Source organism: Taudactylus pleione, unplaced genomic scaffold (genome assembly GCF_031769625.1).
Source record: "Taudactylus pleione unplaced genomic scaffold, aTauple2 ptg000021l, whole genome shotgun sequence".
NCBI classification, from domain to species: domain Eukaryota; kingdom Metazoa; phylum Chordata; class Amphibia; order Anura; family Myobatrachidae; genus Taudactylus; species Taudactylus pleione.
In genome coordinates, this window is record NW_028284423.1 from 5,747,479 (window position 1) to 5,762,750 (window position 15,272).

General features: G+C 38.3%; 1 protein-coding gene across 2 annotated transcripts in view; it reads right to left on the reverse strand.

Annotated features, from left to right (window-relative positions):
* The window catches only part of ARHGAP10 (Rho GTPase activating protein 10), a 329,480-nt gene that overhangs the window by 109,886 nt on the left and 204,322 nt on the right, over positions 1 to 15,272 (reverse strand). For both annotated transcript variants that reach the window (XM_088448420.1, XM_088448421.1), the window contains exon 19: positions 9,443 to 9,578. In XM_088448420.1, coding sequence (XP_088304546.1) covers positions 9,443 to 9,578 — 136 coding nt within the window. The remainder of the gene's footprint in view (positions 1 to 9,442; positions 9,579 to 15,272) is intronic.

The window sequence follows — 15,272 nt, forward strand, 5'->3', positions numbered from 1 at the left end:
TGCAAAGGATATTGTTTTCCACACTTCAGTGAGACAGGGCTCAGAATATTGCCAGCAAACAATCGCTGTCCTTGGAATATATGTATAAAGAATTCTCTGCATACAGAGCTTGATGTTAGCACTATCAAAAGTGCTGTTGTAACATTTCAAGGTCAAAAACAAAACCTCTTAAATTAGTCCAATATGAATAGGAACTGATACACTGACTTATAGCACAATAGAAAACAATATACAGAGACAGCTCTATCCTTATGACTATGTTATATGCATTACTGTGTTTGTCCTCACAGGCCCAATGTTATTATTTATACAATATACTTTGCTTATTTTACCAAAACAACAGTAAATACAGGTTTATGGGACATACATTTCAGTCAAAATATTGTGCTAAAAAAAAACACACACAATGGAGGTATGCCAAAATCTGATAACTATTATTAGTGATCTTACTTGCTATTTTATTACCCTGTTCTTTTTTATTTTTTTGTGTTCTTTCTATTTTTGCTTTTAATCTGTTGATCATTCTCGGTTGTGTTCCAAAACATTCAAGAATCCTTTACATCAAGTAATTCTAAAACAAAAAAATTCTGAAATTCTTATAATGAATGGAGCCAAAGTTCACATTGCCCTAATATGAACTTGCAATGTGAATTTTAATACAAACAAAATGGCACCTGTAAGCTTTGCTATAAGTTGTGCACACAAAATGATCTGGGCAATCATTTTGTGTCAGAATCTTTGTGCATGATTTACAACTAGCACATCACAAACCTGAAAAACCAAAATAACCCCTAATGGGGATGTAGTTAGGATACCGGCAGGCTCTATCCCTTCCGCCAATATCCCAACAGCCGCATCCCGACATGGGACTAAAGATGAGTGTCGAAATCTTGACGCCTATCATTAGCCCCACCACTAAATCCTGACACCCGGCTTACCAAACGAAGGTAAGCCGGGTGTCTTAGCGTGTAGCCGCGAGGATGTGGGGGGGGGGTCAGGCACCCCCCCGGGAGGTCTAGTCACCGCTAGGCGGGGTTAGGGACAGGCACCCCCCCTGGGAGGGTTAAGTTTAGGGTGCGGGAAGGGGGGGGGGGGTGGATTAGGCACCACTAACGGAAGGTTAGGGTAGGGAGAGGGGAGGGTTAGCCTAATTACCTGATGCAGTCGGGATTCCGACCCATTGGGCTGCTGCTGTCTGTATTTGATCCGGTGACTAAACAGCCGCCGACATTGCATACCGATTCCCACTAATGCCCTGGGCTTATACTAGGCAACCCTGATTTCCCTGGGAAAATGAGCAGGACTTAATCATTATGAAGAGAGATATGCCAAATTGGGGCATGGCAGAGCAGATATGGGTCATTGTCTGAAAGCATCATCTGTGGCCTGGGCAAAACAGATGTCTAAATTGTCCTTTTTTTCTATACGGACTGATCAGAAGTACAAAAGTCATATGACAGGAATGAGTCATAAATTAATTAAAAAGTGATTTACTGAACAAATGTGGCCAGTCTATTTTTCTACAAAAGCTATTTTTATTAACCAGTCTATGGGTCTCACTAAATTATATTTGTAATGGGGATGCTGAATATCTACCCATGCGAGCACTTGGCAAAGCTGCAGCCGATGTACCCACCGACCCAGTATTAATAAATACTAACTTACACTTGACTAAAAAACACGTCCTAACTTAAAGTAAGGCTCAACAAATACTTTAAAATCTAGTAGCCAGCCTAAATATGTATGTACTGTATGGCCAGACAAACTTGAAATCTATGACATCGGATAATAAACTGCAAACCATACACTTAGCTTCCATTCCTTTTACACATGGCTCACCATCTTCAATCCACATTCCAAGTCTTCCAAAATCTTCACCTCAATCCTCTTCTTCATCTCACTCATTCCCCCTCCCCCCACAAAGTCCACTCTCCATGTTTCTTCTCATCCCTTAAACCCAATTTATACCCTTCATCAGCATCATCACTGTCTTCTCAATCCATTCCCCAATACTATTGCACCTACTGCACCTTTCATCCGCCTCCTCTCAACATGGTCAATGGATTTAAGTTCTTAGGCGTTAATCTTACTGATGATTTATCGTCATCTTCTCACATTTCAGTTGTAGTTCAGTTGTACTCAGCAACACATTTTTTTCTTAAGACGACTACAGGCAGTGGGTTTACTGAGACATTCTTATAAACTTCTATATCTGCGTAATTGAGAGCCTCCTAACTTACGCTATCACAGCGTGGTATGGGAATTCCACATGTTGTATCTGTGAACCTTTAGTAAGAGTGGTTAAAGTGACAGAGAAAACCAATGGACAATCTTTGCCAAAGTTGGAGGACATTTTTGCTAGGAGGAGCTTAGCAAAAGATAAGATCATTTCTGATCCTAGTCACAAATTTAATCTTGAACATAATTTTTCTGTCAACACGTCCCTTACACCTTTCTGCTTTTATAACGATGGGCTGCTAATTTACACTTGCAGGGGGATTGCGGGGATCACAGGGGAGTTGAGGAATTTACTGGGGAGGGGGCTGCAGCACCTAGGTAAAATCCACCACTGGTTGTGATCCTCTTATAACAAATCTCACCCTCTTGGGTGCTGAAAAGACTATCGACAGGTACAGTATTGGTGTTTATGTCATTGATGGGAGACACTTGGCATGACAAGCATTTTCATGTCGCTGGCACTTTGCCTTTTTATACACATAGGGTAATGACACTAGACATTTGCCACATAGGTCAAAGATCTGGTCATCTTCATTTCAAACATATGTTCTACTTAGCACATGCAAGATTATAATAATACTGTCAAGTGGATATTAAAAGTCATTTGTTTATAGTTTTCATTTGTTGCCCTTGGTCAGCCTCTATCCTACTCAGACTGTGAGACCTATTGCTGGAGGGGATTCATAGAACAATATTCATTAATTAACCAGCATACCAAGTTTATATCTTTAGATTTTTTGTGTGTGCCTTATTAACAGTAGCTCTGTGCCCTGGGCACATGTTGTGTTGTTTTGAATGATAATGAATGAATAAATAGTAGAGGAAGGATGAAGAAGACAAGAAAGTAATGAAAGATTTTCAGTATCAAAAACAAAAAAATACAAATAAACTTTAGTATAGCACTTGTTTAGTTATCTGCATGCTCTTCTAGACAATGATTTTTTTATATATTTTTTTAATGGTTAAATTTAGCATTTGACCATTTCATCTGTGTATGTTTCTTTTTAATAAGTTTATTCAAGTGTTCAAAAAAGACAAATATAAACAGCAAAGGAAGATAGTGTACAGAAAAACAGCAATAGACTAATAGTACACAGCACTGAGCAAGAAGGAAAACTACAGTAAGCATTGTGATACCTGTCAATACTAACAGTATACTAGAAGTAAACAATGCCCATAAAACATGCAAAAAACAGTAAAGTGGTGGAGGGTTAAGGGGAGTGGAAGAGTTATTGAGGCTAAATTACTCTGTGTTTTAATATGTACTCAGGCATCTCCCTCCAAATTTCTCCACATTTTTTTTTGTATAAGGTATTCTGTAAGTTACAGTCACTGAAGGCGAAACAAAAATTGATAAAAAGGATATGAGCCTATTTTTTACGCCACTACAATCTGCACTTGCAATGAATAATAATACTTACATGAATACAGCAATACTAATACAAGTTCAACTGAATTTTTGTCTGGCGTACAGTATTTTCATGGTTAGCCAAACTGCAGTAAGTTGAAAGTTTTCAAGCAACATAATCCAATTTAAATAACCCATTTACAAACAAATTTCAGATTCTACTTCAGTGTAACCACAACTGGAAAATAAAATACGTAAGGTAAAAACCATCAAGCTCACATCTTACACCAGCATTACAAATGTAACAAGGACACATAAAATGCTTTGTGTTTAGGATTATTTTCATGATGCATCATTTATAACAATGCTTCTACTGCAGCTGGTCGCAAGCCTGAAATAATATTTTTTTTCTCTAGACCGTTTCAACATATCTAAACAAGGAACATTCCTAGTGCACTAAAAACTAGGCAAGAGACATGAATGCATGATGGGATTGTTGGCAGCAGTGAATGACGGCACAGAGCTTTACAGTCTACAAAAAAAATTGGGTAACTATACAGTAAAGGACCATTTGTACACGTTTAAAAGATATGCAAGATGATAAAAGTGGTACAATAGGACAATAACAATTACGCCCATAAATCGCCACCACATTATGCTGGTAGAAAATCAGAAAGAAAAAAGGTTTGTGCACCTCACACCCTGAAAAGTGAGCAAGGTGAACATATCCGGGTTTAATTTTTTATTTAATAAAAATATATATATATATATATAGTTGACAGTGAGTGCCTTCCATGCTTAAAAGATAATCTTAGTTGTAGGTAAAATAAATAAAAAAGTACAAATTTGTGTGGTCAAATATAAAATAGTTTCAAAGTTGTGCAACACTATCAATAAAAATGATATATATATATATATATAATGGAAAAAAGTGCATACTGCCTATGTAAACTTGATACCTATTGAGGCCAAAGTGCTACATGTGCTTATTATAGAATTCCAACAAAGTGCAAAAAGTGCACAAAGGTGACAATACCTACATAAAATTTAGAAAATCATTCAATTAATGAACTTTTGAATATCCTTTTCAGATAAGCACTTTGATCTTCATCCTAAGTTCCCAATTTTTTATCCATTTGCTAATATTTTTACTGTATATTGTAGTTTTGCTTTTTTATCAAATGAATTATTCTTATGTATTGTATTTTATCTAATTAAATATACATTTTTATTTGGATACACCTGTATATGTTATTCATTAATTGAATGATTTTCTACATTGTATGTAGGTATTGCCACTTTTGCGCACTTTGTTGGAATTCTATAATAAGCACACGTAGCACTTTGGCCTCAATAGGTATCAAGTTTACATAGGCATTATGCACTTTTTCCATTATATATATGTATCTCATTTTTATTGAACGTGTTGCACAAACTTGAAACAATTTTATATTTGACCACACATATGTATACTTTTTTATTTATTTTACTTACAACTAAGATTATCTTTTAAGCATGGAAAGCGCTCATTGTCAACCCTATATATTGTCTGAAACTTATTTGGTGGATTGCCAACCACCACAATCTTGTTGATAGAGCTGACACCCGCAAATTCTGGGAAGTGTGTCTTACTATTTAAAATTGGGTATAATCACCACCACCAAAAACACAAAGTCCACAGGTGTACAGGAGCCTATATTATATTATATATATATATATATATATATATATATATATATATATATATATATATATATATATATTTATTAGGGATGTGCAGGCTCGGATAGGTTCGAGTTTGCACGTTGAGTTCGGATTTTTCCCTCCAAAAAAACGGAACTCAGAAAGAGGCTAAACGTCATCTTACATGGACGGACATCATCATTCCTGGACTTTTGTCCAGGAATGATGGTGTACGTCCATGTAAGATGCGTTTCTGTATGTCCTGTTAATGAATCTATGTTCCAGTCCTGTCAGTAGTCCCTACACAAGCTAGGTTGCTTTTACGATGCAGTGTGATAGTCTACCACCAAGCATGGGTATGTGTTTGTTATACTTTAACTCATTAGCTGTGATTAAATCATTAGTACAAATACTATAAACTTGTAAACACACAAGTGGGTATATTTACTAAAGTACTGGTTTTTAGAAATGGAGATGCTGCCTAGAGCAACCAATCTGATCCTAGCTATAATCTTCTAGAATGTGCTAGATTAATGTGTAGTAGAATCAGATTGGTTGCTATGGGCAACATCTCCACTTCTAAAAACCTGCACTTTAGTAAATATACCCCATGGTATCCATGAAAACAATTTACTTGCTCTCCTTTAGATTTCAAGTTTTAAGATTGCATTACTCTGTGTAAATATGAAACACAGCATGGCCATGTACCTTTAGTGACATGGTAATTGATGTATCAAGCAGTCATAAGAGTGGAGAAGTGGACCAGTGTAAAAGTTGCCCCTTGCCCATAGCAACCAATCAGCTTTTACTTAATATTTTTTAGAATGTACTTGATAAATTGCTACCTTGAAGCTGATTGGTTGCTATGGGCAACTTCTCCATTGGTCCACTGCTTGATACATTTATCCCACAGACACGCACAGCCCTGGCGGGTATGTCCAACCATTAGGATGTGGTGAATTGGAAAATGTTGGGAGCTACAGTATGCTATAAAGGCAACTATCACCAGTCTACTACATCAGAAACATTAGACCAGTGTTTCAAATATCCATTCCACACACCCCCAACAGATCATGTTCTAAGGATTGTTTTAATCATGCACAGGTGACTGTTTACTTGTTTGGCCAAGTAATTATTTTACCATTTTCTCAGACAAAAATTCTGGAAACATGAGCTGCTGGGGTTGCGTGAGGACTAACACTGTATTAGGCTGAATAGTTATCATTATCCATTCATTTTCCCCTTGTTGAACCGTGGATGTATCCAAGTAATAGGAGAATTTACTGGCAGACTGCTTGTCTTATGGTTAACAAAGCAATTTCTTTTATTTTCAATGTGATAATTTGTCTTCACACTTGATGCCTCAAAAAAAAAAAAAAATAGTATTTGTATCTTATTCTGTATTTTTATCTTTTTTTTTTTTTTTTAAATATGTTTATTGAAAGGTTCACACAAAATATTGTTACAGTAAATTCTAAGGTATCCAATTAGCTCCGAAAAATGTTCTGGCATAAGAGACTTTTTTTTTTTCGCCAATTATTGTTTTGTGCTATCCAATTAAATCTTGTTTATTACGCCCGAAAATTTTCTGTTTTTCTCACGCAAATACATAGGATCCGCGAAAAGTAGAGGACCTATGTATTTTCTCTGCCACGATCGGGAGAAAAACAGCTCATCATCAGGGACTTGGTTTTGCCTGCCTGAGGCAGGTGAAAGAAAATCCCTGATAAGTGCCGGCTTCGGGGCTAATTGTATAGCCCCGGGCAAGGTAATTAGCCGCAGCTAATTGTATACCCCCCCTTTGGGCCGTATTCAATTTGAGGCGACATGTCAGATAATTTATCGCTGATGACGTCATTTTCGCCTATTTCAATTATCCCCCTATTCAATTACATTGACTTTTCGCAGGGATAAGTCTTCACCAGCCTTTTGCTGGTGAAAAAAAGTGCAGTATTCGGGTTTAGGCTTAAAAAAAATAGCCTGCACCCCTAGAAATGTCCCCTAAAAAAGTTGTGTAAAAAAAATTAAAAAATACATATCGGGACACCCTAAAAAAATGACCTTTAAATTTGGGGTATTAAAAAAAAAAAAAAAAAAAAAAAAATACAGAACACACTTATAAAAAAGCCAAATTAAATCCAGAGGGGTTCCCTTATATGCGGCAGGTGTTTTCTTCATTTTTTGAAGAATTTTTAAAAATCATTTTAGGGACTTTAAAATATGCTTGCACCCATTTTCATGTACCCCAAATTTGATGGAACAAGTTATTTCCCCCCCAAAAAAAACCTAAGTGCTATTCTTCACCACCTCACCTGCAGCGGCTATTACAATCCCCAACTTCCTTCAGCAGGCTAAAATGGGGGTACCAATAGTGAACCCCCATGTCTGGACATCTTTTCTGGAGGCTCCCGTTTTCGCTGCTTCCTAATTGAATACGGGGATAAAGCGGGCACGCGCCCGATACTTTATCCCCAGAAAAGCTGCGATGTCTGTGCTGGACTTTTCGCTCCCAAATTGAATACCCCCCTAAGTGCAAAACAGTCATAGGATGCCTGAAAGTACTAATCTTCATTTTTACCATGTATTAGTTAGAAAGAGACTCTATAAAACATGGTCACATATAAATCTGAACTACAGAGAACAGAGTATCCAAATAGGTAAATACAAATAATACCATATTCACCATAACATAAATGCAATACAAAAAAGAGAAAATAGTTTTGCTTCTAACTCATAGCGGAGATTAAAAAGGAGGGGACCCTTTAGCCAAAGTTTCTATATTATACCAAGATGTTAGTTTAAGCTTGCTTGGTGAACTCTCTAACATGGGTTGGTAAAGTGACAAACTAGGGTAGCCAGATACTGAAAAACTTTTCAACTCTGGTTTTCACATCTAATGAGAATTCAGTCCAGTCCATTTGGTACAAATGTGCCAATCTTGGGAACATTAAGGAAATGCGAACCAGTTCCTTAGTGATCCATTGAGACAGAATGGTCTTATTAGAAGCTGCAGCAATACGTGCTAAATGACAGGCATTGTCTATTGAGCAACGGAGTGGGATTGAAGATGAATGGAGATCCCACAGTGCCCAGGCCATAGTAATATAGTAATCTAAATGCCTAATTCCCTAACAATGTAACTCTGTACCGCTGTCCAGAACTATTCTATAGTTAATTTATATTTTTGTGCTCGGCCCATGTAGCCAGTGTTTCTTTTTTCTTTCGTTTCCATTGGGTGACCTTCTCCAAATTATGTTTTTGTTGCCCTGGGATCATGCTTTTGCCGCAAACCACTAGTTATATCTCAGAGTTACAAAGTGTGATCCAACAATTTATTAGAAGCTATCACCGTATTGTCAGGTGTTCTATCCTGCACGAGTGTGCTGCTGTTTCCCCGGTTAGTTCATCTAACCGATTCGGACAGAGGTTTCCAGCACTCGCAGCGGACATCAGTGCTTATAACCCAAGCAGCATTCGGGAGTGGGACGTAAGGGCAGTTTGTGGTTACAGCTGCCTAGCCACAGATTACATCACAGTGGACACCCAGGATTACTTTACCCGTGTACTACACAGCACTTTGGCGGTTATCTTACCTTGACAGCGGTGACTATTAATTTGCTCCACTTTGCTTGTCTTATTGAACCAGGAGCGATAAGCTGGTATATTGCTCTGGACTAAGACTTTTATCATTTATATTAGTTACATCAGAAACATTGCCATGGGGTTATTATAATAATCAAAGTTGTGCATTTACATCTGTTGTTTTTGTTTTTATGCATTCACGGAATAAAAGTATTATATGATATACTCTTGCATTTAGGTTATACAGCCGGTTGTATTTTAGATGGATATCATCTTTGGTGCGCATTATATTAGATAAATAAATATATATATATCTTTTAATTAATTTATCCGACCTCCTGAGTATATACGTATATTTTTTATATACACTTTTTATTTACTTTGAATTAGCGCAAATTGATTTAATATATTTTTCATTAGAGCTATAAAACATTACTACACCTACACATGGAAGGAAGGCAAGTGCTTAGTACATGCATGAAATATTTATATGGCTAACATTATCAATGGATGCATTAGGTAGTCTTCATGGCTGTGTGGCAGGAGTCTGTCTCAGCGAGGGTTGTGCTGAGGTGTTTGAGATCATCTTACCGTTATCTAGTTCAAGGCAGAGGTTGTACACAGCAAGTGGCCTCTTGTTACGCTGCCTCCTTGACTGTCTAGGTGGGGCACGAGGAGAAAGAGATGTTGGCTCTTGCACGGAGTCATCTGGTGGGTTTCTAAAAATCTGAAAGCAAGCATACAACATATATTATCTACTTGGCAATGGGGCATTATGCAAGGAGCAGGAATCTTGTATCAAGTTTGGAGCTCATACAAGAGTGGTGAAAACCTCAGACTAGAGTGTATTTTAAAAGGTGCTGGATCCTTACCACACAATTTAACAGGAAAAATAAAGAGCTACACATTTCATACACTGACCAATACCTTTGTATATAAGGAGGAAAAAAATAAACAAAATCTGGAAAGGTTTGTTCACATTGGGATGGTTTAAGAGGCATACGCAAAAACAATAGTTGGCCTACATTTCCGATGGTTAATGATTTGCGCAGGATCAGCACTGCACAATCGCAGATCAGTGGCTGCGAAGACGATCGCAGTGCCCCCTGAGCCACAGCATGATTGACATGCCTCGGCTGTTTGTGGGCGGGGTGGTGACTGTGCGAATTTTACAAAATGGGGGCATGTTGTTTTGTAGACATGTCGAGGTCAGGGTCTGAGTCTTGCGACGCAGATTTCCTGGTCCCAGCACAGGCCATTCTAAGTAGCCTTAGACTTACTAAGACTGACAATGGTGTTCCGATGCTGAATCTTCGTACGCAGCACTTTGACCTACAAAGCTGGCAGTGGATGTCTTTAGTTTTCAGACGCCTCCTGCAGCAATAGCATTTTTGTCATACAACAGCAGCATCCAAAGACTGTGCTGTGCTTTTAGCATACAGCTCTGAATCGGGTCAATTAATGCTTATTTTGTCTACTTTTGTTTTAGATGGTTTAACATTTTTTCCCATCATATTTTTGCATTGAAGTCTTTTTCGTCCAGTGCAATAAGCTGCATTTTTTAATTAACACATTATAATTCAATAATTTGAATGATGGAGTCGTATTCAATGTATTAGTAACACATGAATGTACTATTTATGCATTTACTAGGAAACACCATGGCAGAGATGTGACCCAACTATAAAGAGGCCTATCCATTAGCAGATGTTTTTCTCAACGATGAAAGACAAAAGATATCTATTAAAAATTCTAGTGGCTGTGCTGAAAGATATCTGTCATGTACATGACAGATTTTTGCAAAAGACGAACAATGAACGATATCACATGACATCTTTCAGGGACTGGATTTTTTCCTCTCCAGGGCTTTGTAGCTGCTGTTAATATCGTTCATCGATCACCACATATAAGCTGCCAGATATTTCTAATATATGGCAGCGATATGCGATAATTGACCAACATGTTGGAGAGACGAAAGATAAAATTTATCGTCCGCGGGAGTGCGCATCTGTCATCGTTCAGGGCCTATCCATTAGCAAATAAATTGAACGACTGAACGATATATCATTCAGTCGTTCAATTTATCTGCTAATGGATAGGCCCCTTAACAGATACAAAATATTGCGCACGTTGTAGACCGCTTCCTGCTACTGCAAGATTTTTAGACTGCGCTGCCAATGAGCGGGTTCCATACCCACGCAGACCTGTGAGATTGGGGGACCATAAGCTACTTGTTTTTGTCTCCACGATGTTCAATTGGTTCTGCCACTGGCTACTATTATGCTGGAAAAGGGGCACTGCCAACACACAAACATGTGACTATAGTAACAGTTTTGTTTTTTTAGTGTATTCAAATCCCATTAAATTCCATTAAGTGCACAGATCTGTTCAAGACTGAAAACAGAAATGATTGCTTTAATCATTAGACCTGCCTATTAAAACATTGTTAAGTTTTAAAAGAAACAAATGAGCTTTTATGCAGTAAAGTTCCCCTATTTTGCTGTCCCTAAAATCTGCTGAGACAAAAGCACCCACAATCTTCGAAAAGGAAAATATTACAATAAAGCATAAATAATAAAAATCAATAAAAGTTGGTACTGAATATTTCATAATGACAGAGGCTTCGATTAATATACATTATGAGGCACGTGATATACAGTGTATTATTCCTATAAATTTCTCTGAGCATCTCAGATTGAGCTGTTAATAAAGTGGTCAAGCAGCCTATATTGGTCCCTTCTTCAGTACACATTGACACTTCTTTGAATGCTTGGCGGACCAGGAACACATCCTGTTCTGTCCCTGATCCGTCAAGCTTTTGGAAAACTGTCACTCTCACCATCTCTACTATAGGGGACAATGAACTCTATTAAAACAGTAATTGAAAGCTACGGCATTCACAGTTCAGACAGAAACCACAGTCAATTCCTAGTAAAGGTCTGTCAAAAAAACATTGTATGTATGATATATATATATATATATATATATAAACTGTATAAAAACGTAATTAAATACAAGTTTCCAGTGCATCTTAAAACTTTGAACTTTGCAATTTATATTATCAAAACAGTTTTGACTATATATTTTTTGTTTGATGTTAAACATGTCTGTTGTATCAGTTACTAGAGGTTTTTGGTATGCAGTAATTCTACTAGGCAAGTTTTTGAAATTCGAATCATCCAAATTAGAACATTTCAGGGGCACCTAAAACACAGATGGCCTGATTCAGAGCCGCTCGTAAGCGGCCACTCGTTCGCTCTGAGCGATGTTCGCACAACTGTGCATGCGTATGGGTCGTAATGCGCATGCGCAAACCAGTCATTGCAGTCGGAAATTGTGCGCTCGCAAAACAGAGAGGGGCTGCTAATTTGATTGACAGAATGTACCATTTGTGGGTGGTAACAGGGGAAGGTGCTTGAAAACGGGGGAGTGGAGATCCGAACGTAGGCGTGCCTAACGGTCAAAAGGGCGTTTAATGGGAGTGCATAATTAGTAAAGGAGCATCATCGACCACGTCACTTGGTTGTCTTTTAGCCTGAACTGCTCGCAGTGATTGCGGTAGGAAAAACCTACCACAAGCACTGCGCGCAGTTCAGATGCCTTTCGATGTACCCGATTAATCTAATAAATACCAGAGATGACGTGTGATGCGAACGGCGTCTTTACAAAATAGCGAGCGCATGTTTCGTTCGCTCACTCAGACATAGAGGCATCAACAAACCGCAAAGAGCGAGCACTCAATTTAAATAGCCGGCCCCTTTTTTTGGAACGACTGTCCGCAAATAGCGTCCGGCTCTGAATCAGGCCCAGAGTGCACCACAATAAGTGCAGAGAACTCTGCGGATTGTACATTTTATAACCATCTGGTACACGGACAAAACATGGGGAAGAGGTGTCGCTATAAATAAGTGTGCACTTCCTACATTCCATAGTGATGCTGCTGCTCCTCTGTGTCCGCAATAGGCTGGCAGTGTGGCACTGCCCTGTGCAACAGAGGAAGAGCAGCAGCAATGAAACAGACATTCCACTCCTCTGTGCAGCACCTAAGGGAAGGAGGCAATGTGAGGACGAAGCCACCATTACACTCCTATCAGCCTTCCTGGTATTGTTATATTGTATCTTTTAAACATGTTCTCATTCATCTTTTTATCTGCTTGCTTGTACTGTAATTGTTTCCGGAGTAATCCTGAGATAAAATACAGGGAGACCACCCTTAACACTACCATGCATAGCAACACGCATGAGTAGCCGACTTTGAAACAGCCAATGAGTGTGATTCACATACACTTGATTAACATTCTGCCACCACAGAATGTGGTCTCTCACTTACAGTGGGTAAAATAAGTATTGAACACATCCACATTATTCTCAGTAAATATATTTTTAATGTCAGCAACAACTCATGCAATCCACACACACAGAAATCAAACCTTAGATATCCATAAATTAAGTTATATGTAATAATGTGATATGACACAGGAAAAAAGTATTGAACACGCTTACTGAAACTTATTTAATACTTTGTACAAAAGCCTTTGTTGGTAATGACAGCTTCAAGACGCCTCCAGTATGGAGAAACTAGTCGCATACATTGCTTAGGTATGATTTTGGCCCATTCATCCACACAGTCAGTCTTCAAATCTTGAAAGTTCCATGAGCCTCTTCTATGAACTCTGATCTTTAGTTCTTTCCATAGATTTTCAACTGTATTCAAGTCAGGTGATTGGCTGGGCCATTCTAGCAGCTTTATTTTCTTTCTCTGAAACCAGTTGAGAGTGTCCTTGGCTGTGTGTTTGGGATCATTGTCTTGCTGAAATGTCCACCCTCATTTCATCATCAGCATCCTAGTAGATGGCAGCAGATTTTTATCAAGAATGTCTCGGTACATTTTTCCATTCATCCTTCCTTCAAACACATGATGTATGCCAGTGGCGTATGTTGAAAAACAGCCCCACACCATGATGTTCCCACCTCCAAACTTCACTGTTGGTATGGTGATTTTGGAGTGATGTGCAGTGCCATTTATCCTCAAAACATGGTGTGTATTATGGTACTCAAAGAGTTAAGTTTTCGTCTCATCTGACCAGACTATATTCTCCCAGTATTTCACAGGTGTGTCCAAATGTTGTGCAGCAAACTTTAAATGAGCTTCAACATGCATTTTCTTCAGCAATGGAGTCTTGTGTGGTGAGCGTGCATACAGGTCACGGTGGTTGAGTGCATTGCTTATTGTTTTTTTTAAAACAATTGTACCTGCTAATTCCAGATCTTTCTGAAGCTCTCCATAAGTAGTTCTTGGCTCTTGGATAATTCTTTTTACTCCTCTGTTAGAAATCTTGCGAAGAGCACCTGGTCGTGGCCGGTTTATGGTGAAATGATGTTCTTTCCACTTCCGGATTATGGCCCCATCAGTGCTCACTGGAACATTCAGAATTTTAGAAATCCTTCTGTAACCAATGCCTTCAGTATGTTTTGCAACAATAAAGGTTGCAAATGTCTTGAGAGAGCTCTTTGCTTTTACCCATCATGAGACGTTTCTTGTGTCACATTTTGGTAATGAGACATTATTGGCCATCAGTTGGGACTGAAGCAGCGTATATTAATTTGCACTGACAAGGGGCAGGATTGCTTTCTAATTACTGATATATTTCAGCTGGTGTTTTGGCTTTCCATGCTTTTTTGCGCCTCCCTTTCTTCATGTGTTCAATACTTACTCCCTGTGTCATATCACGTTATTACACATAACTTAATTTATGGGCATCTATGGTTTGATTTCTTTGCATGTGTGGATTGCATGGGTTGCTGCTGACATTTGGTGAACATTTCATTACAATAGCTCCATTACAAATATATTTACTGAGAAAAATGTTGAGGTGTTCAATACTTATTTTACCCGCTGTATGTCCTTACCCATAATGTCTGGAAAACAGCCTGCATCTTCCAGTGAGGGTAGTGGATCTAAGATTTCTAGGGAAAGTATTAGCATGCATGTGAAACTGCAAGTGACAGCATTTGGAAGCTGGTGAGCATCAGGTTGATGTTGGCACCTCTTTGAACTTTGCTACATCACTGATTAGAACAGTTGTAAAAAATGAAGAAAAAATAAAAGCTTCTGAAATTATGACCTCAAAGTTATCAATTAAGCTCCTGTAATTTTTCAAACAGTTTGTACAATGACAGTTAAGAACAGATTGGTTGGTAGTTTATCTCTCAATTTTAAATCTTTCCAAGCTTTCATGAATCCCCCCCAAAGCCACAAAGTACCGGTTAACGCTCTTGTAAGGGGGCAATGCTAAAGGTAAGTTAAAGCCTATTGTTGTGTATAACTGCAAAACACCATGGGCATATCCAGCCGTGGGCCAGTACTGTGAGGGACATGACTAAAGCATCGTTGGTGCTTAATAAATAATTTCACAGGTAA